General features: G+C 46.0%; 10 protein-coding genes across 10 annotated transcripts; 4 read left to right on the top strand and 6 right to left on the bottom strand.

Annotated features, from left to right (window-relative positions):
* Positions 1–720: 720 nt before the first annotated feature.
* M431DRAFT_506946 (hypothetical protein) lies at positions 721–1,990 on the bottom strand. The gene has a single exon (XM_024918894.1). It carries the CDS (start codon positions 1,820–1,822, stop codon positions 842–844), a length of 981 nt encoding a protein of 326 aa, XP_024776909.1. The 5' UTR covers positions 1,823–1,990; the 3' UTR covers positions 721–841.
* On the bottom strand, positions 1,955–4,109 carry M431DRAFT_396012 (hypothetical protein). The gene is made up of 6 exons (XM_024914833.1): positions 3,756–4,109; positions 3,514–3,706; positions 2,955–3,462; positions 2,436–2,886; positions 2,023–2,381; positions 1,955–1,966 (listed from the first exon to the last, which is right to left on the bottom strand). The coding sequence occupies exons 1-5, from the start codon at positions 4,006–4,008 to the stop codon at positions 2,143–2,145; spliced, it is 1,644 nt and encodes a 547-aa protein (XP_024776910.1). The 5' UTR covers positions 4,009–4,109; the 3' UTR covers positions 1,955–1,966; positions 2,023–2,142.
* Positions 4,110–6,004: 1,895 nt separating this feature from the next.
* Positions 6,005–7,423, top strand: M431DRAFT_112979 (hypothetical protein; the record flags this gene model as incomplete). The annotated part of the gene is made up of 4 exons (XM_024911862.1): positions 6,005–6,141; positions 6,204–6,264; positions 6,313–7,104; positions 7,164–7,423. 4 exons carry the CDS (start codon positions 6,005–6,007, stop codon positions 7,239–7,241), a joined length of 1,068 nt encoding a protein of 355 aa, XP_024776911.1. The 3' UTR covers positions 7,242–7,423.
* Positions 7,424–8,819: 1,396 nt separating this feature from the next.
* Positions 8,820–10,977, top strand: M431DRAFT_140248 (hypothetical protein). Its single transcript, XM_024912607.1, has 4 exons — positions 8,820–9,332; positions 9,399–9,713; positions 9,779–10,413; positions 10,487–10,977. The coding sequence occupies exons 1-4, from the start codon at positions 9,045–9,047 to the stop codon at positions 10,782–10,784; spliced, it is 1,536 nt and encodes a 511-aa protein (XP_024776912.1). The 5' UTR covers positions 8,820–9,044; the 3' UTR covers positions 10,785–10,977.
* A 298-nt stretch (positions 10,978–11,275) lies between these two features.
* M431DRAFT_493712 (hypothetical protein) lies at positions 11,276–12,796 on the bottom strand (the record flags this gene model as incomplete). Its single annotated transcript, XM_024917147.1, has 6 exons — positions 11,276–11,542; positions 11,663–12,082; positions 12,140–12,330; positions 12,381–12,408; positions 12,454–12,558; positions 12,608–12,796. 6 exons carry the CDS (start codon positions 12,794–12,796, stop codon positions 11,276–11,278), a joined length of 1,200 nt encoding a protein of 399 aa, XP_024776913.1.
* Positions 12,797–13,549: 753 nt separating this feature from the next.
* Positions 13,550–14,549, top strand: M431DRAFT_80649 (hypothetical protein; the record flags this gene model as incomplete). Its single annotated transcript, XM_024922967.1, has 3 exons — positions 13,550–13,826; positions 13,884–14,224; positions 14,274–14,549. The coding sequence occupies 3 exons, from the start codon at positions 13,550–13,552 to the stop codon at positions 14,547–14,549; spliced, it is 894 nt and encodes a 297-aa protein (XP_024776914.1).
* Positions 14,550–14,765: 216 nt separating this feature from the next.
* Positions 14,766–15,926, bottom strand: M431DRAFT_81993 (hypothetical protein; the record flags this gene model as incomplete). The annotated part of the gene is made up of 1 exon (XM_024923105.1): positions 14,766–15,926. A coding segment is annotated over one exon (1,161 nt), but the record flags the coding sequence as incomplete, so codon positions are not given.
* A 429-nt stretch (positions 15,927–16,355) lies between these two features.
* On the bottom strand, positions 16,356–17,441 carry M431DRAFT_518913 (hypothetical protein; the record flags this gene model as incomplete). The annotated part of the gene is made up of 3 exons (XM_024920379.1): positions 16,356–16,725; positions 16,802–17,291; positions 17,357–17,441. 3 exons carry the CDS (start codon positions 17,439–17,441, stop codon positions 16,356–16,358), a joined length of 945 nt encoding a protein of 314 aa, XP_024776916.1.
* Positions 17,442–18,235: 794 nt separating this feature from the next.
* On the top strand, positions 18,236–18,992 carry M431DRAFT_506948 (hypothetical protein). The gene has a single exon (XM_024918895.1). The coding sequence runs from the start codon at positions 18,250–18,252 to the stop codon at positions 18,979–18,981; it is 732 nt and encodes a 243-aa protein (XP_024776917.1). The 5' UTR covers positions 18,236–18,249; the 3' UTR covers positions 18,982–18,992.
* A 287-nt stretch (positions 18,993–19,279) lies between these two features.
* M431DRAFT_4303 (hypothetical protein) lies at positions 19,280–20,373 on the bottom strand (the record flags this gene model as incomplete). Its single annotated transcript, XM_024915090.1, has 4 exons — positions 19,280–19,900; positions 19,995–20,117; positions 20,173–20,268; positions 20,308–20,373. The coding sequence occupies 4 exons, from the start codon at positions 20,371–20,373 to the stop codon at positions 19,280–19,282; spliced, it is 906 nt and encodes a 301-aa protein (XP_024776918.1).
* Between the last annotated feature and the right edge of the window lie 729 nt (positions 20,374–21,102).

The following is a 21,102-nucleotide window of genomic DNA, read 5'->3' on the forward strand; positions in this document are numbered from 1 at the left end:
CAAACTCTTTTCATCGTGCATGTTTCAATCTCTAGCCGGTAACACAATCTTTCATTGTCCATGAGTTTCCGATTTCCAAATCATGTGTAGTGATTTACTCAACAAGATGGCTCCCGCTGCTGTCCATCGGTACCGCTCCTGTGTGAGTTCACCCAGCCAACATCAACAAGACCATGTCTCCTAGGGCATTTCAAAGCGGTAGCTATGTTTCACGAACTCGGTCATTGCATTCGTGATCTCCTGTCTGAAACATATTGAAGACTTTGTGAATATCAGAGAATGAGAGCGTCCGCTCATAATGTAATTGTGTGGCGACGGTAATACACATGAGAACAACGAAGTAAGTCAAGCTGTCGCCAATTTTCTAGATCTTTGACCAGGTTCTCATTGTGGTCGTAAATGATAACCAGTACATTTTTCGTAGTATACAGTAGCAGATAACAATGCCTGACCCAGCACTCATTCCAGTTACCCTGATTGCAAACGTGATTGGTACCACAAGAAGCAGAAAGAGAACATTTCGAAGAACGCTACTCTCACACGTCTACAGAGCTAGATGCAGGTGACTATCTTTACCCTACATACCTCGAGTTGTACTTTAGCAATAGAATGAGATCATACGTTCTGTTACATATATTATAACATAGACCATGATTGTTAGCACGCAAAAGGTCAAACAAATATATTTCTTAAGTTCCAGAAATTGTTATATTCTACCGTTGGCAGCTCACTCTTCGTGTAGAATCTTTAATATTGACCAAACCTGTTCAAAACTATATCCTCTAGCTATCAATAAGATGTACATCTTTCATTCAACGCCATGTATCGAATAGATCACATTTTAGCTTGATTTTGATTCGGCTTCCTTCCTCTCGCGAATGGTATTAAGAATAACAATTCTTGCTAGAAACGTAGGCATAAAATCCATCATAGCCTGTTGCAGCGCATGCGCCCAGTGGCCAGTTATAACCCCGTGCCCGCGACCGGCGCGGTCTAGCGCCGCTCGAGCCATTGTGTTAGCCGATGGCGTGAAGAATGACGGAGACTGTCTATTATGCGATACACCAGTGACGTTACCAACGCGGACCCCCAAGCACTCAATGTCTGTTTTGCCCGAGAACGCAATTTCTAGGTCTATAGTACGCGTTAAAGTCATTAAAAATTGTTTGCTTGCGCTGTAAGAGGCAAGCAAGGGAAGCCCGGCGTCAGCCAGGGAGCTGATGTTCATGATCAGGGCAGGCGAATTTTGCGCCAGATGCGGAAGAAGAACACGAATCAGATGCAGAGGAAACAATGCATTGACGGTGACGTTATCAGTAATGCGCTCCTCAGAACTGTCGCTCAGCGAGAGATAGACGGGATCCCTGGCGCCGCCACCCGCATTGTTGATCAGGACTGTGAGGTGCAAGTCTTGAAGCGCGTCTTTGATAGCATTGAAGTCTAGCGGGTGTTGCGACTCGTTCTCTCCGCCCTGCAGACAATTCACGCACTGCACTTTGCTGGCGTCTGCGACAAGAGTTCGAAAAGAAGTCTCCGGGTGTTTCTTTTGCAGCTCAGCCTTTACCACGTCAAGCTTTGTCTGGTTGCGGCCATGGAGAACCACATTGAAGCCCCGTAACGCGAGCTCTTCTGCAAAAGATCGGCCAATGCCATCTGATGCGCCAGTTACCAAGGCCCACGGATGCTTGCCATCGGATGAAAAATGTGCATATCGCTTCAACTTTGAGGGAAGGATGTAGACCTTGACGGCGGAGAGGACATTGATAGCGAGGGCAGCAACCGTAACTGCGCCGATGGACGCAAAGATGCGGGAAGAGTACATCTTGGGCAATGAAGTAATATAAATGACTGAGCAGCTTAAACGAAACGCAGGATTCTGGGCATAGATAGGTAGAATGTATATATGCCCAGAACCAAGGCTATGCGATTTTGGAAACTGGATCGTAGAGATCAATTTCCTCTACGTCTGTCACTTCGTCAGAGAAGACGGAAAACAAAGGGCGGGGTGAGCGGAAAACATACCATGTAGGTAGTCTGTTAGATCTTAGTCCTCTCATCTCGCAATCATGTAGCTACTATGGAACCGTAGGTAATTACTAAGCGCCGGCTATAAATGCCGGTTCGTTATCCGTACATCCGCCTTCAATGACCAAAATCAAAAAACTGCGCCGACCATGTCATCGAGTCTACTATTTCCGCCGGCCAGTAGCAATTTGTTGGTACCAGGCCGCCCGGCATGGGTAAATGTTGCCCGTAATCGCTGGTATAAGGTAAAGTCGACACTGTATTTGGATGAGATATATGGCTCTGAAATCCTGGAGAGTTGTCAAATGATTTCTCAGCCTCTTGAATACTTCTCGGAGTGCCATTGCTGGCGTCTTCTGCAAAAGATTTAGCACTTCAAATATATCGACATTATCCGGTGCTATACTCACTAAACCTCACCCCGCAGTCTTTCAAAGCTTTCATCATATCTCGCGCGATTCTCGCTCCTGGTGACTTTATACTGAGGGCATCGAAAACTTTGAGACATGTTTCTGCGTCGTCAGACAGCCCGGCAGTATCAAACTCGGACGACAATTCAAGCGTTGCTTCGGCAAACATGCTAGATACTAGCAAGATAGAGCTAGCGCATACTAAGCATGATATCATCTGCCACCATGGGAATCCATGAACCAGTTCCTCTTTGCTGGAGATCCCATGTAGCAACCGTGCAGTCTCCCGTGCTTCCGAAATGCATGCTTTCTCGTACGAGCGTATCAGCGGCCAATCTAGCTGGCTAATGGTGGCAGTTGGATCGGCCAGGTGCATCAGAAGCGGGTGACACAAATACGGGCGGTAGATGAGAGCCCTGAGATGGTGATACTTTATGGCCAGCATGTTTCGCTATCAAAGATTAGAAATTGAGACTGCGAGAGTGTCTGGTGTTCTATCATAGAGGTAAATGAACTTGCCTGTCTCTTGAAAGTTTGTAGTTGCTCAAATGTATGACCTAGATCAAAACGAAGAGCTCTCGGGAGGGCTAATTTCCATTCCACAAGTTGTCGATCGAGGTCTTTCGTAGTGAGCAAATCTTCCGAGGCGAAATGGCTTCTCCTAGGACGATATAGGCTGCGGAGAACTCGCCCGACAATTCCCGAGAAGGCAATTACTTCGAGGAAATAGTCTCCTGACGATGCATCACTGTTGTCTCCCTCTTCGATGAGTTCGCCTGCCCAATCAATCTCGGTGTCACTGGCTCTTGTGGGTAATGGGACGTTGAAATCATCATCATGGATCGCTGGGGGGCGACCAAGCTGTAATGAAAGAAGTCGATCTAATACATAGATGGAATACCACACGCGGCGCCGTTTTTCGGTCTCTGGGGAATGACCGGGTTTTATATGGTCTACTTCCTCGTTTTTCATGTGCAGCCCAATGCTTTGAGCTACACGAACTGCTTGGCCAAGTACTGTCCAACAACTATGACTGTTAATACATCTTTGTGTTATCTGACGAACGCATTGAACCTACCTTTCTGTCTTGCACACAACCAGGAGGTAGAAGCATCTCGCCAAAAGAAGTACGACGTGACCGAGTGATCGTTCCATGTTGGAAGTTGGCGCTAGAGTTAAAGCGTATGAGTAAAGTTTCTCGTGCAGCATACCTACGGTTTCGTCCTTGCCAGGCAAGGCTTTATAATAAGCCCCAATAGCGCAAATTGTATCTGCAAGGTTAGAATAAGAGCAAGAAAGATTTGTGGACACATAACTAACATGATAGCGCTGTCTCGAAGATACTCTTGCAGCTCTGAGCCTGGGGAGTGTCATGACTTTCTAGCGCCTTATAATTTTGTATGAAAGGCGACTCGGGAATAAAAGGGTAAGCAATATGGATGGTGGTAAAAAAAGCATTGATATAATGCTTAGCTTCCTCAAAGACAGGTAGTAGGATGATGGGACAAGAGGGCCTATTAGACGGTAATAAGCTCTCGCCTTGATCGTAGCTCTCAAAATCATTTTGTGTCATCGCGGTCCCATCTTGGGTTTGCAGAATTTTTTTCACGAGATTAACAAAGCGAATATCGCTAACCTCGCCCAAGTAGCCTGGAGACCGATCACTATGGCTGGAAGGTGATCTGCTACGAGACTCGCTAGCCACTGCCTGCGGTAAGACTTCAGCCTTGGTGCTAGAGATGGCGTTGACAAGCTGCGATTTGACACTTGCGTTCTTCAGAAGGACCGCTTCTTGTTCCGGACCAGATGGTAGGAGAGAATAACATGATCCAGCAATCTCTCTTGTAGTTGTATTGCATCACATAAGTCCGGTAGCCTCTCGGAAATGCTATGGTTGAAGCGGTCGTCTGTTCCAGTCCGCAATCGAGGGCGCTGCAAGCGGTAAACGCAGGTATACCCGTAGCCCTGACATCTACTGCATGCCGGCCGTTGTCCGTCACACTATAAAAACATTAACAGCCATGGAAGTTAGGCCGCTGCACCGTGACTGTTTACCTTTGATTTCATGGACCTGCATTTCTGACAGGCTTTGGCAACCCGCTTCCGCTTGTGTTCGATATCCATGCCTCACGGTTTCGTCGCTTTCCCTTCAACGCAGTATCCTTGGGAGGGGTAGGGGTTTCCCCTCTGCTGATCGGAAATGTCGGAATAAAAAAATTCGGGCATAGGCCTGAACAACGCTCCCAACAGGCGTGCTATATTTCACAAATCTTCATCAATGAATTGCGAGCAGAAGTTTATAACGGATATGTATGTTGCAATTTTTAAATCGCTTGATGTCCAGCCACAATGGTCATGTGCTTCCGACCAATATAAATGGATTCGCTTGAGCAGACTTGTCCCAAGCGGAAATACCGGCAAAAGCCATCGCATGTGAACACTATTAGGGGAAGGCTGGCGTCAAAGCGTAGCTAGATCATTCGGTCCTTAACGTCATCGCCACACCACCGCCTGGAGCGCAAATTCAAGAAAATGCTATGTAAAATATACCAGGTTCCATTGGTAACTTTATTCGCATGGTAGAATAATTGCAATGCTACTATAAGTAATGGGATGACATGAAGTCAGAATGTTGCACAGGCTACGGGATACTACACTGGCGAAATGACGCATGCATTAAGAAAATCTGTACGAGCAAATACAGTCTATGAGTCTTTACCAGGTAGGAGTAGTTAAGCAGAATCAGCTGCTCATGATTCAAAAGACGGCATTACGTACTACCTCCAATTCGAAGTTCAATTTTCTCCATTAACCGAAAAGTTCGCAAATACCCTGACTGCCTTCTCAATCGACAATAGCGACTACGACTGAAATGAAATATTAAAGTCATGGCGAAGCTGAGGGTCTTCTGGGGGATGTACAGAACGGAGAGAGCAGTAAAGATAACTAAATACCGTCGACGCTCAGCGCCCTTTCTTATTAGCTAAAGGGTGAACCTGGAATGAGAGGGACTTTAATTGTTTCCCTAGAAGAAGTACCATCTGCGCCGCCATATTACGCGCTGAGCTTAAGCTTCGCCTCGAGGGTATACATTGCTGACCACCCCACCAAACACCTCCACTCAGGCATCCTAACTGCGATCAACAAAATACATACATGACAGCCATGCCCCTGATATTACAGATGACACAATTGCTAAATAAATCGTTCAAGAGATAGGTGATGGTGTCATAATGATACCAAGATCCCCATTTTTGTTGCATATGGAATTGAAATTGAGTTATGACATCTTCATTAGCTACTCTTATCAGGCGGTCAAAGTAGCGTTCTTGTCGATTCATCTAAGAAGCTGAGGCCTAACCTGTATATCCGGTATAGCCGACAACTATGTCACAAATGCACAACAGAGGTCACAGGTAAAACTTCACAGCTTATTTAGAAAAGGGTAGAGTTCGTTCTCAATCACCTACGAAATCAATTATTACAACAAATCACAAAATCTCGGTTTTGCGTTACTGCAGATATCATCGCCTTGAACATTTCAGCCACTTTAACCTGCCACTGCAACGATGAAGTTAGCACTACAAATAGACGACGAAGACGGTCCGTCTTCTTTCCGTCCTGGCGATCCGCTGCGAGGAATATTAGAGATACGGGGATGTTCTTTTAAAAGTCTCTTCAGGATCAAAGCAAGATTTTTTGCTGAGTAATGTAGTGCAGACTGAAGATTTAAGAGTCTCGGCTCAGAATCATAACCCTCACAGGTAGATTGACCGTCAAAGTCTATCCTGATGTCAACACCTATTGTACCAATGAGTATAATCATATAGTGGGTGCATCATCAAACTACCCTCTATGCTGCTAACTCATCATTTAGCTGTTTGAACAATCCGAGGACCTCAAAATCTTACAATCAACTTCTGTCAATGATGATGTCGGCAACTGCGTCTTTCTGTGCCCTATAGAATTCACGTTTCCGCTTACCCTTAATTGTGCGTGCGAGAACTCCTGCCAGCTACCGTCATCTGTATCGGCCAATGATGGGAAACTCCAGATAAAATCGACCTATTGGTTATCTGCTACAGTGGAGCGACGTATCGTCGGGAAACTAACCCGAACTAATAGAGTCAGGCAGGAACTTCCTTTCAGCTGTAACCCTGTTGTCAATAATTTCGCAGCATCCTGTATTGTTGCACTTTCCGTCGACAAGCTAAGTCAAAACTTCGAAAGTGCCTCCCGAGAGCTTGTTGGGTTTGGCCGTGCTGATTATCCGCCTATATACTCTCCGTCCTTGCAGATGGAGGTAATTCTGCCAGAGCCACCAGTTCTAACTCGTGGACGGGGGACGCCGGTGAGATTGGTGCTCCATACCCCGCAAGAGTTAATGCAAGGGGCTCATATCTACGTCCGGAGTGTAGAGATACAAATGCAGGCGGCGATATCTGCTCTGTTACGATATACATGGAAAAGCATGGCAGATACGCGACTTGGCAATAATATAAAAGGGGCCGTGCCGATTAACTCGGAGCACTTTGAGCTGGACCTAGGAGCCTGGGGAATATTTGTTGTCATTCAGTCGCGACCGTCATCTAATTCCTGCTTGCTAAAAGTTGGCTATGCCATCGAAGTTATAGTTGGCATATCTAATGGCGTGGAAGGCTCGATACAGGTACGTTCAAATGAAGAGCGCAGTGGTTAATGATTCTAACAACGTATGGTGTTGAATAGTACTTAAAGGCGTCCTTGGACGTCCTTGTGATGGATCCTCCTCCAATATATCGAGCCGAGGCGCACAATATAGCATGAAATAAGCGATTCAATCGAGCGTTGCGTTGTCTATCAATATCATGCATACAAACTTGTCGGGTGAATTGGTGAGCCCAGTAAGCATTGTGGTTCGAATGTGCAGTATTCCAACAAAGGGAAAGCTGGTTTTAGAGGACCTGATGTTAGGTTATACATTCCAATAGCCCTCGTTGAGCCATTAGAACTTTCTTGAGTATTTGGTGCCTAGTGTGGTCCATCTTCGACGATATGTTCGTAAGTAGTCTGCGATTGGAAGCTGTCTCCGATATAACGATGTGTCCGCCTATGAATACTGTAAAACCAAGGTAGAAAACTTATTAAACGACAACAAAAGGCATTGTAAATGAAGAGGCAGGTATAATGGTGGATAACGCCAGGATAGGGCAGCAACTGCTGATTAAACAGCAGGATTGAGTCAGTCCCCCATAGGCGCACGGGGCCGTATAACTGCACGGGACCCTTAGTCAGCAAAAGCCCGCTGTAATGACCGCTGTAATGACCGCTGTAATAACCGCTGTTATAGCGCGGGAGCAATCTAGTCCGGAACGACCGTAGGGAGTGAAGGTGTTGCTAGATTGTCGACCAGAGCGGTCTCTCAACTAGAATCCTTATCTGCAGCGGTGAGTTTTAGACCTAATAATATCCACGGATGTGTATAATGCTATCTATCCTTATCTACAGCGTATATCTCTGTTATTATAGCAGTTGTTGCTAACTACATAGAAGGATCTTATACACCTATAAGGCCCTAATAGATAGGGGCAGCTAGAAGAAAATTACAGCGGTTGTTATAGCGGGCTTTTGCTGACTAAGGGTCCCGTACGCCTACCGGGCGCCGATTGAGTCTAGTTGCGCCGCCGCCGTTTAAAGGAGATCTAGTAGATAGATTTCTACTACAGCGGATCCTGCGCCAGTTGGGAAACCTGCCTTGGGAAGTAGGTTTGATGACCCGTAGAGGAGCGGTTTGCTGCTTCTTAAGTCTACGATTCTCAAAGCCATCTTGTCTGGCTTTTGGACTAGGGAGCAGTCATCATTACTTCGTTTCAGCTGACCCAGTGAGTTTTTAGGCTGACCTCCTTGATAAACTCATCAAAGGTGCAAATGCCTGACCCCTGGTGCAGGAGCAGCTTCCTCGCGTACCACTCCAGCGGGGGATCTATTGGGGATACGTACACCTGTCTTTATCAGCTTCATGTCCCTCATATGATCGAAAAGCTGACTTACATCCAGCCACGATTGTTCTAGAGATTTTATACCTCCGCCATTTTAATACCCAAAGCTATAATAATATTGAAGATTGTGCGCTTCTGCTAGTAGAGTCACCTCAAATAGTAGTGCAACAACCTAGGGGTCCAGAGGCAAATATAACAATCAAAATAGCTAAAGCTAGGGCTAATTAAGCTAGCCAGGTTGCAATCGCCCCGCGTTTCAACCCGCCTTTGCAATGGAGCCAACAAATGCAACCATTCATAGTCAGTCATCCCATACGGAGTAGATTAGCGCAATGTTACATTACCTGTACATAAATGGCACTTGGCCCAGCTAGGCTGTTGCTACATTGCCTGAGCTGATAAGGACACGAGGTGGCAGGGTAGCAATCTCAAGAGGAACGTAAGAAAAGAAAAGACAAGGGTGACCGCAATACCAGTGTATAAAGGTCACGAGCTTCCCCGGGGCGCGTCGATCTTGTGAAAAGCTTGAATCCGCTGTGGGACACCCCGCAACATTTGGCAATTCCTCAAGCTCACCCATTTGTTGACTCTGGCAGTGTAGCACACAGTCTACTCAACAAACCACATCACCATGTCCGCCGAAGAGAAGACCACGGTGGCGACCGACGTCGCAAATCCCAGTCGCGAGCATGAAGTTGTCCACGGCGACGAGAGCAATGTCGACGTGCCTCTAGATTTGCCCGCAGGATGGAAGTACAGGCAGATTAGCATTTTCGGCTACAAGATGCCTTGGTACGCGTCGCCCCGTGTCCAGCTCCTCATGGTTGCTTTTGTCTGCTTCATGTGTCCTGGCATGTTCAACGCGCTTGGTGGTTTGGGAGGTGGTGGTCGTGCCAGCGCGACCTTGGCTGACAATATGGTGAGTCACGCGAACAACCCCCCCCCGTGCTCCATCTCGCGTTCTTACTGACACTGCTCTTATTAGAACACCGCCCTCTACAGCGCATTTGCTGTCTTCGGATTCTTTGGTGGCACCATCGTTAACAAACTCGGTGTTAAATGGACACTCGCTTTCGGCGGCATCGGCTATGGTATCTACGCCATCAGCCTGCTGGTTTCCCTCCATAAGACCGAACAGGGTTTCAGCATTTTCGCTGGTACCTTCCTCGGTATCTGTGCCGGTCTTCTATGGACTGCTCAGGGCACCATCATGATCTCCTACCCAACCGAGCAAGAGAAGGGCCGATACTTTGCCTGGTTCTGGGCTATCTTCAACATGGGCGCTGTCGTGGGCAGTCTCGTAAGTAACCAGCCGGATGGTCAGTCGGATCTAATGTGAAGGTGACTCTAATGGACATTCTACAGATTCCTCTCGGCCAGAACATCCATCTTAGCCCGACGGCGCATGCTGTCAACGACGGCACCTATATCGGATTTATTGTCCTCATGTTCTTCGGCGCTTTCCTGGCAACCTTGCTTGTCAATGCTGGCGACATCATCCGACCGGACGGCAGTAAAGTCATTCTGATGAAGCACCCCAGCTGGGTGTCTGAGTTTGTCGGCCTCTGGGAGACTTTGCGATGGGAGCCTCTCATCCTCCTGCTATTCCCCATGTTCTTCGTCTCCAACTGGTTCTACGTCTACCAGCAGAATGCCGTCAACGGTGCCGTCTTCAACGTCCGAACCAGAGCTCTCAACAGTCTCTTGTATTGGCTTGCACAGATCTTCGCTGCCGGTATCTGGGGATATCTTCTTGACGTCCAGGGAGTTCGTCGTTCTGTTCGTGCCAAGCTCACATGGGTCGTTCTTGTCGTCCTCACCTTCGCCATCTGGGGTGGTGGATACGCCTTTGAGAAGACGTATACCCGCGAGACCGTCAATCCTGAAGCTCCCGTCAACTACGTCGGCAAGGATTGGAGCGACTCTGGCTACGTCGGTATTATGTTCTTGTACATCTTCTATGGATTCTTTGACGCTGCTTGGCAGGCTAGTGTTTACTGGTAGGGATCTTCCGCCCTCCCCGACTTCCTTTTTTTTTTTTTTTTACTGATCGCTAACACGTTCCTACAATAGGATTATGGGCGCTCTATCCAACTCCGGTCGTCGCTCTGCCAACTACGTTGGATTTTACAAGGGCATTCAGTCCGTTGGTGCCGCTGTAGTCAATAATCTCGATGCTCGCAAGCTGTCTTTCAAGACTGAGTTCATCACCAACTGGTCCCTCCTCGCTGCCGCTCTCGTCTTTGCTGCCCCTGTTATTTTCTTCAAGATCAAGGATCATATTTCCGTCGAGGAGGATCTTCAAGGCACTGACGAGACGATTGCTGATGTTCTCCCTTCCGGACATCCTGAGAAGCATATCGATGCATAAACGTGCCCATAGACGGCTGCCAACGCGTCACACCAACTTTCCGCTTTTGTAATGTTAGGATTGCACGTCAATTCGAAAGTTAGCCATCATCTGGATAGGTTCTTAATCTTTGATCAGACCATTGTGGGAGCATTACAGAGATATTTAAGGATTTAGTTATAATATATTTAAATAATTTTGCTTTACTTAAATTATTTTATTATACTTAAGTTATTTTACTTTACTTAAACTACTTTACTATACTTAAACTATTCTACTCTACTTAAACCATTCTGCTATGCTTAAACTATTCTACTGTACTTGAACTGTTCTGCTATACTTGAACTGTTCTGCTGTGCTTGAACTATTCTACTGTGCTTGAACTGTTCTGCTGTGCTTGAACTGTTCTACTGTACTTGAACTATTCTGCTGTATTATTCTCAATACAACAAAACAAAGTCAACAGGTTATTGGACCACAGTAAAACCAAAGCCGAAATACTTTTCATTGTCTTAGCTTCTTTCCTTCAGACGTAAAATACATCTCTTTCCTTTTGGCACCAAGGCAAAATGATCAGTCATTTCCATATCATCATCGATCGTGACGCTACCTATTTCAACACTGAACTTCCCTATCAGTGCAGCCGTTCCTACCTTCAGTTCCATATATGCCATGGGCTTCCCCAAACATGCTCTCTGTCCTTTGCCCCAAACGAGAATGTATTCGTGCATCACATTGAGATGATCTTCAGACGCAGAAAGCCATCTGCCAGGATCAAACTTTCTGGGTTGGGATATACTGTTGGGTCTCTCTGAGTTGTATAATCCTGGCAAGATGCAATTCCCTGTAATAAATAGTGAGCAGCTAATTGGTAAGTGATCCATTACGCAGAGGCTTACATTCTGGGGGATAGCGATTCCATCCACCACTGCACCTCCTTCACTAGGTGCAAGTCGCTGTAGACTTGCCGGCGCCGCGGGATGAAATCTCAATGTCTCATGGATTACGGCGTCCAACACACGCAGGTTCATAACATGCTTATACTCTGGAACCTCTTCAAGTACTGCTTCGTCTAGTTCAGCCTGCAGCTGCTTTTGCCACTGCGGATGTTTCGCCAATTCGTAGAACATGTATGTAAACGTGTTGCTAGTAGTATCAGTTCCAGCAAAAAATAGATTCGTCGTCTCATTGACAATCTCGTTATCGTCTAGTGGGCCGTAGTCCTTGCTGCCGGCGATAAGCTTGGTGAGGAGGTCGATGCGATCCCCAGAACGGCCATGTCGCGCAATGTACTCATTGAACTTTTCAGTTCCATATTTCTGTGGTTGGGATTAGCTTTCGTCGAAATTTATAAGCTTCACACAACGATTACTCACATCATAGAATTCTGAGGCGATTCTCAGAAAATGCTGCATAGGCTTGTGTGGAATAGCGAGGAGGAGTGAACGAATGGCGGCAAATTGCCACTCGATCAAAAGAGAGGGAAACACCTCATCTAGATCATACAAAATCTTGGGCGGCGCTTCGTTATCAAGTCCACCAAAGCTCTGCCCAAAGAAGACAGATCCTATTGCGCGTAAGCAATTGTCTCTTTCATCTGAGAGTAGACACACTGACCAACAACATCGAGGGCGAATATTCGAAACTATTCCATCACATCAAGTGGCTGATTAGTTCTCTTTGACAAAACGTGTAGTAGCTTTTGAACTTGTTCTTTTACAAGCGGCTCTACAGCTGCAATTGATGCCGGTGCAAAGACATGTGCAATGCGCTTCTGCCTTGACCGATGCTCTGTCTTAATCCAGGATAGTAAAGGAGCTCTGCCGGCCAAAAGCTTCGTATACAGGGCCTTTCATAAACTTATTCCCGGATCCATAAAGGTCTTTCATCGCTTGCCGACTAGAAAAGGACACTTCCCTTGGACCGATTCTAACAACACTGCCATACTTCTGGTGGAGCTCGTGGATAGTTTTGGAACGGCGTCCTGACATGTCAATCCAGATAAGCCAGAAGCGCGACCACCTTGCTTTCATAGGGCCTGGAATATCTTTGAGCGGGTCTCGTATGATTGACTGCCACTGTTAGTTGAAAACTCTTCGTTACTCGCGTTCACATTGACTCGCAACTGACCGAGAAGAAGAAGAGGACCAAAGCGCTGGCAATAACAGACACTATAAAGCTTGGGTGCCTAATTGAAACCTTTTCAAGATTGTATAAATAATCTAGTAGGATCAAAGACATCATAGGCATGTTCATTTTTGATCTAAATTGTCTCCAATCTTGCAGTGTCGGTATGGTTGGAAGATGCAAGAAAGAGCAAATAATACAATCGATACTACTCATATAACTACTTCGCGATTCCCTCTACACTCTCAGTTCACTGCCAAATGCTATTCTGTAGCTTTGGGGCGTTCAGTATAGAGCTTACAGTTAGTCTTACCTCAGATGTTCCGCTGTTGTCCATAGTCTTCCGTGTTTTCCCGCCGTGGACCGATGGGTAGGCAGTAGGGCTCCCGAAGGCAATGCCGATGTCGACTGCCGTATCAATAAGCGAATGATGATGTAAATACGAATGCCAATGACTACGAGAGCCGCCAGTTGATGTCTCCAGAGATGGGGATAACAGTTCTGAGCATGGGGTATAAGAAGAAGGGTAGACTAAGCTCACTAGTCTCACTACCTGACGGTCTGGGGAACATAAGTCCCAGCTGATGCCATTGTTTATTCATCGCTTTGACCAACACTCAATCATATTACATTTTGTTCTCATATTTTCTTATTACAAAATGCCTGTCAATGTTCCCTGGACTCGCCTCATTCGCTTTGAATCCGAGGAAGATGTCAACATTTACTACGGCGAGCCGATAATTTCCACTAGTCAATTAGACTTTGGACGATTAGAAAAGTCGCAACCGCTGAAGGCCAAGAAGATTACTGGAAATCCCCTCGATTCATCCTGTATCATCACCGAGACAGTACTGACGGTTCGGCGACTCCTTGCGCCACTAGCAAGACAAGACATATCTGCCATTCGGTGTATAGGCGGAAACTATCGCACTCATTGTAAGTCACTGCATCCCAAAAGAAACAAACACGCCTACTTGACTAATCAATGTGAAGTGGATGAGCTTAGTATTCCACCTCCAGCATTTCCATGCATGTTTCCCAAGTTTCCAAACTCAATAGTTGGGCCTGGGGATAACATTGAGATTCCAAAAATTGCACAAGATGATCAGGCAGATTATGAGGGTGAACTTGTCATCGTTATAGGAAAGGACGCAAAGAACGTTTCAGTAGAAGATGCATACGATTACGTTGCCGGCTATACAGTAGGCAACGACATGTCTGCTCGAAAATGGCAAGGCAATTTTACGAGCAACTGCATTCCGCCCCCTCAAGCTGGATTCTCGAAAGCGTTTGACTCGTTTTGTCCGATCGGCCCATATATCACTGCAGCACATGTTAGTAACCCCAGGTAGTCATCGTACTCGAAGCTAATGAATCTCGTAGCTCGTGCCTAATCCTCAAGATCTCAGTCTCCGTACATGGGTAAACGGAGAGCTGCGACAGGATTCCAACACCTCTTACATGCTATTCAATGTCGCCCAGATTATTCAGTTTCTTAGTCAGGGCACAACCCTTTATGCAGGAGATGTGATTCTCACCGGAACACCGGGCGGTCCAGGCTTCACGATGCGACCACCGAAGTGGCTTCAGCACGGAGATAAGATTGAGATCAGAATTGGGAATCTAGGCACACTTGTAAACCCAGTAACATATGCTTAATCGTTTTGTTTCTCCTCAATATCTACTTGGAACTTCTAGTATCCGATGAACGATGTAGCTCTAGCTTCAGTTCGCCACTAATTTGACATTACTGTTTGCACTTATGCTTAATATTCTTCAAGTACATGTCTCCGAACATGCTGCATTATTCATCTATGGTACTTCAGCTCCAACCCAGATGTAATCTAAGAGCTCAGAAACCCACTGATAAGCTCGTTAATTATAGCCGGTCGCGTCACATGCAAAAAATGATCCGCGTCTGGAACTTCTACCAGCTTGGCTTGCTGCAGATTCTGCCGCAGGTACAAGGCTGTAGCAGCGGGAACTTCCTTTCCAAGAGATGACGAGAAGATAAATCTGATTGTCTCTTACCACCGGAGTGGCGTCTGTTCCTCCTAAAGTTGGGAATTTGGCTACCTCTTTGAGCTGGCCATTTTCCAGGACAAAAACGGCCGACTGAAGGTCTGTGACTGGATTTTCTCTCGTCCCTGTGATAAAATTCACAAGTACTAGGTATATTTGACCATGCTGTTGAACCACGGCTAGTTCACGACCGCCTGGTCCTGTAGTTAGCTTCTGATGAATATCAAAAGCCGTACCATTCCATCGATAGAGAACGCTATCCTCTGTCAACAGGGCAAAAGCAAGATAGGACTCATTTTTATCTTGAAAGAACGCAAATGCACGTCCATGCGCACCATCAAGGGTTTGAAAATGAACGAAAGAATTTCCGTCCCACCGCAAAATGATTGACGGCTCAACATGGTCGGCGTAAGCAAGGTAATCCTCTTCGCCAATGGCAAAGTGAAGATAATTATAGCCCCATTTTGACGGAATTTTCTGGAATGTCTGGAACTTGTTACCATCCCATTCGTAAATGACGGAGTCCGCTGGGATTTTAGGTATGAGATTGGGGAGCTGAACCCCTTGAGCGAGACCTAAAAAGTGTCGTCCCTTGATACTGAAATATCTCCATTGCTTTGTCGCAAAGGTGGCGATGCGCTGGAATTCGACAAAAGAGGTTCCATTCCACTCAAAAATTATTGACTCGACATCCATGTTATATGGACCTTGGCCAGAGCGCAGACTTGCGGTAGCTAGGAAGCTCCGACCGTCAATAGTGAAGAATTCGGCATCTTCACCACCAGGGACTGGCAACGTTTGGAAAACTTGATATTCCCCACTACCTTCGTGAAGTCTGTAGAGTAGCAGAGTAGTGTCACTATTTCCAAGATTCATGCCAACAGCGCCATTGGGGATGTCCTCCGCTAATTGAGGGATCGCCAAGTAGTGACGACCCTGTATCTCAAAGGCGGCAATAGCGCGAGCGCCAGATGTGCCCAAAGTTTGGACGAGTTGAAGTTCGACCTTGGTCACATTGCGTTCTCAAAATTGGTTTGATGAAGTCCGTAAGCAATGTCTTTCAGGTACAGATATTAATGCACTGGCCCTAGTGGACTGAAAGTGAAAAATACAGTTTTGAGTAGATTTGGATTTGTTTTGGCTGTTGTCTTATCGCAGGCGTACACATGGTAGCGATGCATCCGGGAAGTATAACCCACCTTATTCGCCCCAGCTCAGTATGTAATCTTCTCAAATCACGAAATTAGAGGCTTGGTGGCTGGGTATAGCGGGACATAGTGGCCCCTGACGGCTAGTGGCGGTGGGACACGGTCACAGACGGTCCATAGCGGGAAACGTCAGTCTTAGCTAGCTCCGTATTTGGTTGTGTACATTGTAAATGCGAATAAAACCATACACTTTCGTTGAATGCAATTATATATGTATTGGAAATGGACTGGAGCTTCAGATGCTGTCGAGTATTTCACTCGTCCAGGTCCAGAGTTTGTGAGCTACCTCTTCATTCATAGCCATCTTGTCCTTGCTTACGTCGCCGTTGCTCAATACTCCCACCGGCCTGTAGTATGCTCCGTTAACAAGCTCATTTCGGTTTGCTCCTGCAGCTGTCCATAACTGGTTGAGAACACCCTCTTCTGGCGTAAGGATGGAAGTGCCAAGGATGAAGTTTGAAACACGTAAAAAGGCGGAGTCTGCAAAAGATAGGCTGTTTACCAAATCTGTTTTCACAACTCCAGGGTGAACTGAGACTGCCATGATCTTCGGAAATCGACGCCCAAGTTCCGACGCATATACAAGATTCGCAAATTTGGATTGGCTATGGGGAATTTTGTGGTCAGCACGACTATCTCAATTTCCCAAATTTAAGGAGGTAAGGAAAGATGTGATGCTACCCGTATCTTAATAGCCAAATTGGCATTCCACCTTTCTCTGTTCGCACTTTATCATACGAGATGCCGCTGGGTGGGTGTCCTTTCCACCCTTCTGATGTCAGACACACGACTCGCACGTCAGAGTTCGACATCTCCGCAGTTCGCGTAAGAACTGGTAAAAGTTCATGTATAATCATGGCATGGGCCAAATGGTTGATTGCAAAATGGATCTCAAATCCATCTTTGCTTACTGCTGGAGGCACTGCCATAACACCTGCATTGCACATGAGGATATCCAATCGGTCATGTGCAAATTGACTGATGCCCGCCCGTACTGACTCAAGAGAACCGAAATCCATCTCTAGAAAAGTTAATCCCACACCTGAATTCTCTGCCTTGATGTCATTCATCACAGCGTCGGCCGCTTTTTGGTTACGACCAGTGAAGTAAATGTGCTCAGGGTCATGTTTTGCAAGAGCCTGAATGGACTGCTTCCCCAAACCGGCAGTTCCTGACGTACCAGATATAAGAAAATGTTCTCCAGTTATAAAGGGAGATGATATATTTTAGACATACCTCCAGTGACAAGGACAACTTTGCCGCTCAGAGACGGGATGTCTTTGTCAGGATTAAAGTTAGCAATGCCAGCGAGACGTGGCATATTGAAGAATAAACAATGAGTATGGTTAGATTGAGCGTGAAAGATGTTTATTTCGTGTGAGATGAGAGAAAGAACTCGCAATTTGCTTGTTACGCATATTATATAGTCCTCTGCGTTCGCAATTCCTCCCGGTGGATTTGGCTTCCACAGCCTTGGCATTACCAAAAAAGGTGTTAGCGCGTCACGGTCTTGCATTAGCCTAGGTAGTACTATTGCTGCTCACTGGCTATTCAACTACAGCTAACTATAACAGTGGGTCAATGGTTTATATTGAACCCTTGATATTTTTGGTTGTCCGGCACTGGCGGACTGATTTCCACCGTCTTCATTGCCTTCTATTCTTGCATCTTTGTGACAAGTATTCATCAGCACAACTATCGTCCCGAATGAATAACTGCAGACACAAACAGTACCGTCAAGTACCTACAATAGCTTCAAGGTATAGCCCACTAGTAGGCTCAAATGTTTAAAATTTAGGGCACTCCTGGTTTCATGTGCCAGATCTGACAAAAGTGATTTTAGATAGTTATGGACCGGGATGACTGGAGAGGAGTGACAGACCCAGCTGAAAGAAAGAAGCGACAAAATCGTCTCCGCCAGCGGTTAGCACGTAAGTATAGCGAGATTCTTCAATTCGGAGCTACCAAGCCAATGAAGGATATAACGAGATCTCACGCAGTTTATACAAACCATGCCACGCTGCTTAGTATGTGAGACTGATTCATAGCCAGGGGAGAAAAAAAAGACTGCCGCCTATGCAAAACTTGCGTCCAGCATCGATTCCTCTTGGAATGGTTTCGGCATTTTGATGTTTGGAGCCTTACAGTCACACAAGACTATACCTAGGAGCGAAGATCTCAGTATTTCCAATCATTTTCGACATGATTCACTCAAGATAAATCTTCGTGAATCATGTGACCCAACAACAACAACCTGGAAAATAGAGACACACATGGTTATACCGCCTCTAATGCTTTACACGACAGCCGCGACTTTTGGACTGGCAACCCCTCCTCTCATTTTCCCACTCAGCCCAGACCATTGTTTACTTACCATGGTTCAATACAACGTTCAACGTGCTTCGCTGCTCAATATGGCCGTTCTATCTCTTCTAGAGCATCTTCCACTAGAATGCGGGGGCACCATCAACCTTCCAAGCTTAGCCATAGATCCGCCTAGCTCCGTACCACCTGAGCTTTTGCCCACCACTTTGCAGAAATCCACACCTCATGCGTACTGGATAGACATATTCCCATGCCACGTCATGCGAGATAATCTGATTCGTCTTTACGGGCAATATGATACTCATGACCTGCAGCGTGATCTGGCGAAGAGTTTGTACGAAGGGTTTGTTGATGGAGAGCAACGCGGCTGTTTGGTTTGGGGTGAGCCATGGTCAGTCAACGGCTGGGAAGTAAGTGAAGGATTCGTCAAGAAATGGGGGTTTTTACTCAAAGGCTGCTCGGGTCTTCTGGCATCAACAAACCGCTGGAGAGAATCGCGAGGTGAAGATGGAATAGCGATAGAAATAGAAGAATAGTAATTATTTCCTCAGCGACTCATCCTTACCACTTGAGGGGGGCGATGGTTGGGTAATGTAGTTGCCCACAGTGGGTTCTGTTCATGAGTTCAGCCCCAATTGCCTTCTATCTATGGAACAAGATACAGGCAACTGGTGATTCGGATTTAATTTTGTGGATAGCTGGGGAATGCCTTTGTTATGTCCCAATTGTCTTACAGTGATGTGAGAAAGTATATACACTTAGATTCAGTATAGTTAAACCGCAACAGTAAACTACCTATTACATAGCATGTTAACTAAGCAGCTTACTCTCAAGTTATTTCTGTGATGGACCAAATTTGAACTCCTCGTATAAGGCACGGCCACCGTGAAATACTTCATCATCTCTGCCAGGCGACTTGATGGTAGCTGACAATGAGCCCAAGGTGCGGACGTAGTAGTCACCATCACTCGCAACGAACGCGCCAGTAGTCACATTTGCAGCCAAGGTTTCCCCATTACCTAATTCAAATGTTACTTCAATCCCCTGCATAGGTCCAGTGGATGGCAGTGGTGGATAGGTACTATTGGCACCCCACGGTCGCACAAACACAGATTTGTTTGCGCAGCTCGCTTGGGCTACGATTCCGTTTTTAGCCACGTATGCGGAAAACCTTTCGGCACCGTTAGGAGGAGTGGCATCGAACCATACGATCGAATATGGTCCGACACGTGCGTGGCCCCAATACCACGTCTCCAAATTGTCTGCCAATGGAGCAGTTCCCCAATTCTTATCGTGATATCCGATACCATCACTGAACTGCAGTTTCGTGCCGTTTATGACAAGATCCACCGATGCATAAGCGTCGGGAACAGCGTTAGCCCATCCAACATTTGGCAGCATCTCCTCACTCACGCCCGCAACATTCAACCCGCAAGGATACTGAGGTGGTGCAACCTAACTTCAGGTGAGCGAGAATTTCACAATAGATCGTCACCATTTGTGAAGCAAATCACAACAGGGAAGTAAATGGGAAGGGGATTATGCTTACTGAGTGAAGCGTGACTGTTCCGTATACACCGAGGCTAGGTATATCTATTGTTGTAGTATATGTTATCAATTCCGAGTCCAGACTAGTTGCTCGAAGACTGGCAAAAAGGTCTGGCTCAATATTCTGTAATGCCAGTAAGTGCTGTTACACCAGGCACCTGGATAGCAACACTAGGAACTGGATTCTTAGTGCTAGGATCAATAGTATACATCTTTCCTTGATCAAAGGTATTTAGCAGAAGATGACCACTAGGGCGTATGCCGATATTCTCAACCTATTGAGATGTATTAGAGAATTCCCAGAGTTGTCGAACCTTGGTGCCATAGGTAACATGGCTGATGCTTAGCAAAGTGAAGAAGATATTGAGGACGGATGGCATTTCCAAATATAAACGGATTGATAGTTTAATTGTGAGAGAAGATAATAATACTAAGAAGATGAGCAGTCAAACAGCTCTAATATATTCCCATTCATTCTATTCCAGGCATTTTCTTTTTAAATTATAAGTTATTTAATTCACATCTCAAGACTATTTATCATAAAGTGGACTAAATGACAAATAGAACTCTAAGCTAAGGGCTATATGATCAGTATATTCGTGAAATTGTATACCATTACCATACCCTACCATACTATGCCACACCATACTGTTGGTGAGAAGCCTAGAGTTTTGGATGAAAACTGGAGATGCATTGGCAAGGAGTACTCAGTAATTTAGAGTCATTAGCCATCCTATCTTTCCAAATATCCAGCTCATTTCAGCCCCTCTGTATTTTCAATCACCAGTCCCTTTTGACTTGCCAAGCAAAGCAGACATATAAAGCAATACAAAGTAGAAATGTCCACCATAGCAGGTTTAGGGTATACTAATTGCAGCCCATTCATCACCTGGGTGAATTTAAGCGTAATTTCTTCCTCTGCGCTTAGCGGTTCAGCGGACTCCTACGTAACGATTAGTCAGTATATTTGCGGAAAGTCGCATCGCGGTGACCTTCATAGCCATACTTGCCTATATGAATAGTAAGTATACTTCGGCGAAAATTCTCCTCACCCAAATAACAGGACAGCACCCACGCGTCATTGCCAGCTGGCTTCAAAATAATGATAT

This window comes from Trichoderma harzianum, assembly GCF_003025095.1.
Source record: "Trichoderma harzianum CBS 226.95 unplaced genomic scaffold M431scaffold_4, whole genome shotgun sequence".
Lineage (NCBI taxonomy): Eukaryota > Fungi > Ascomycota > Sordariomycetes > Hypocreales > Hypocreaceae > Trichoderma > Trichoderma harzianum.

What these genes read in the sequence shown, in the direction of transcription:
- M431DRAFT_506946 (XM_024918894.1), bottom strand. Translation starts at nt 1,822, where the DNA reads ATGTACTCTTCCCGCATCTTTGCGTCCATCGGCGCAGTTACGGTTGCT.
- M431DRAFT_396012 (XM_024914833.1), bottom strand. Translation starts at nt 4,008, where the DNA reads ATGACACAAAATGATTTTGAGAGCTACGATCAAGGCGAGAGCTTATTA. An exon ending in CTTCGAGACAGCGCTATCAT is followed by an intron (nt 3,707 to 3,755) that starts GTTAGTTATGTG and finishes CTAACCTTGCAG; the next exon opens with ATACAATTTGCGCTATTGGG. An exon ending in GTTGTGTGCAAGACAGAAAG is followed by an intron (nt 3,463 to 3,513) that starts GTAGGTTCAATG and finishes TAACAGTCATAG; the next exon opens with TTGTTGGACAGTACTTGGCC.
- M431DRAFT_140248 (XM_024912607.1), top strand. Translation starts at nt 9,045, where the DNA reads ATGTCCGCCGAAGAGAAGACCACGGTGGCGACCGACGTCGCAAATCCC. An exon ending in GCGCTGTCGTGGGCAGTCTC is followed by an intron (nt 9,714 to 9,778) that starts GTAAGTAACCAG and finishes GACATTCTACAG; the next exon opens with ATTCCTCTCGGCCAGAACAT. An exon ending in TGGCAGGCTAGTGTTTACTG is followed by an intron (nt 10,414 to 10,486) that starts GTAGGGATCTTC and finishes TTCCTACAATAG; the next exon opens with GATTATGGGCGCTCTATCCA.
- M431DRAFT_506948 (XM_024918895.1), top strand. Translation starts at nt 18,250, where the DNA reads ATGTTTGGAGCCTTACAGTCACACAAGACTATACCTAGGAGCGAAGAT.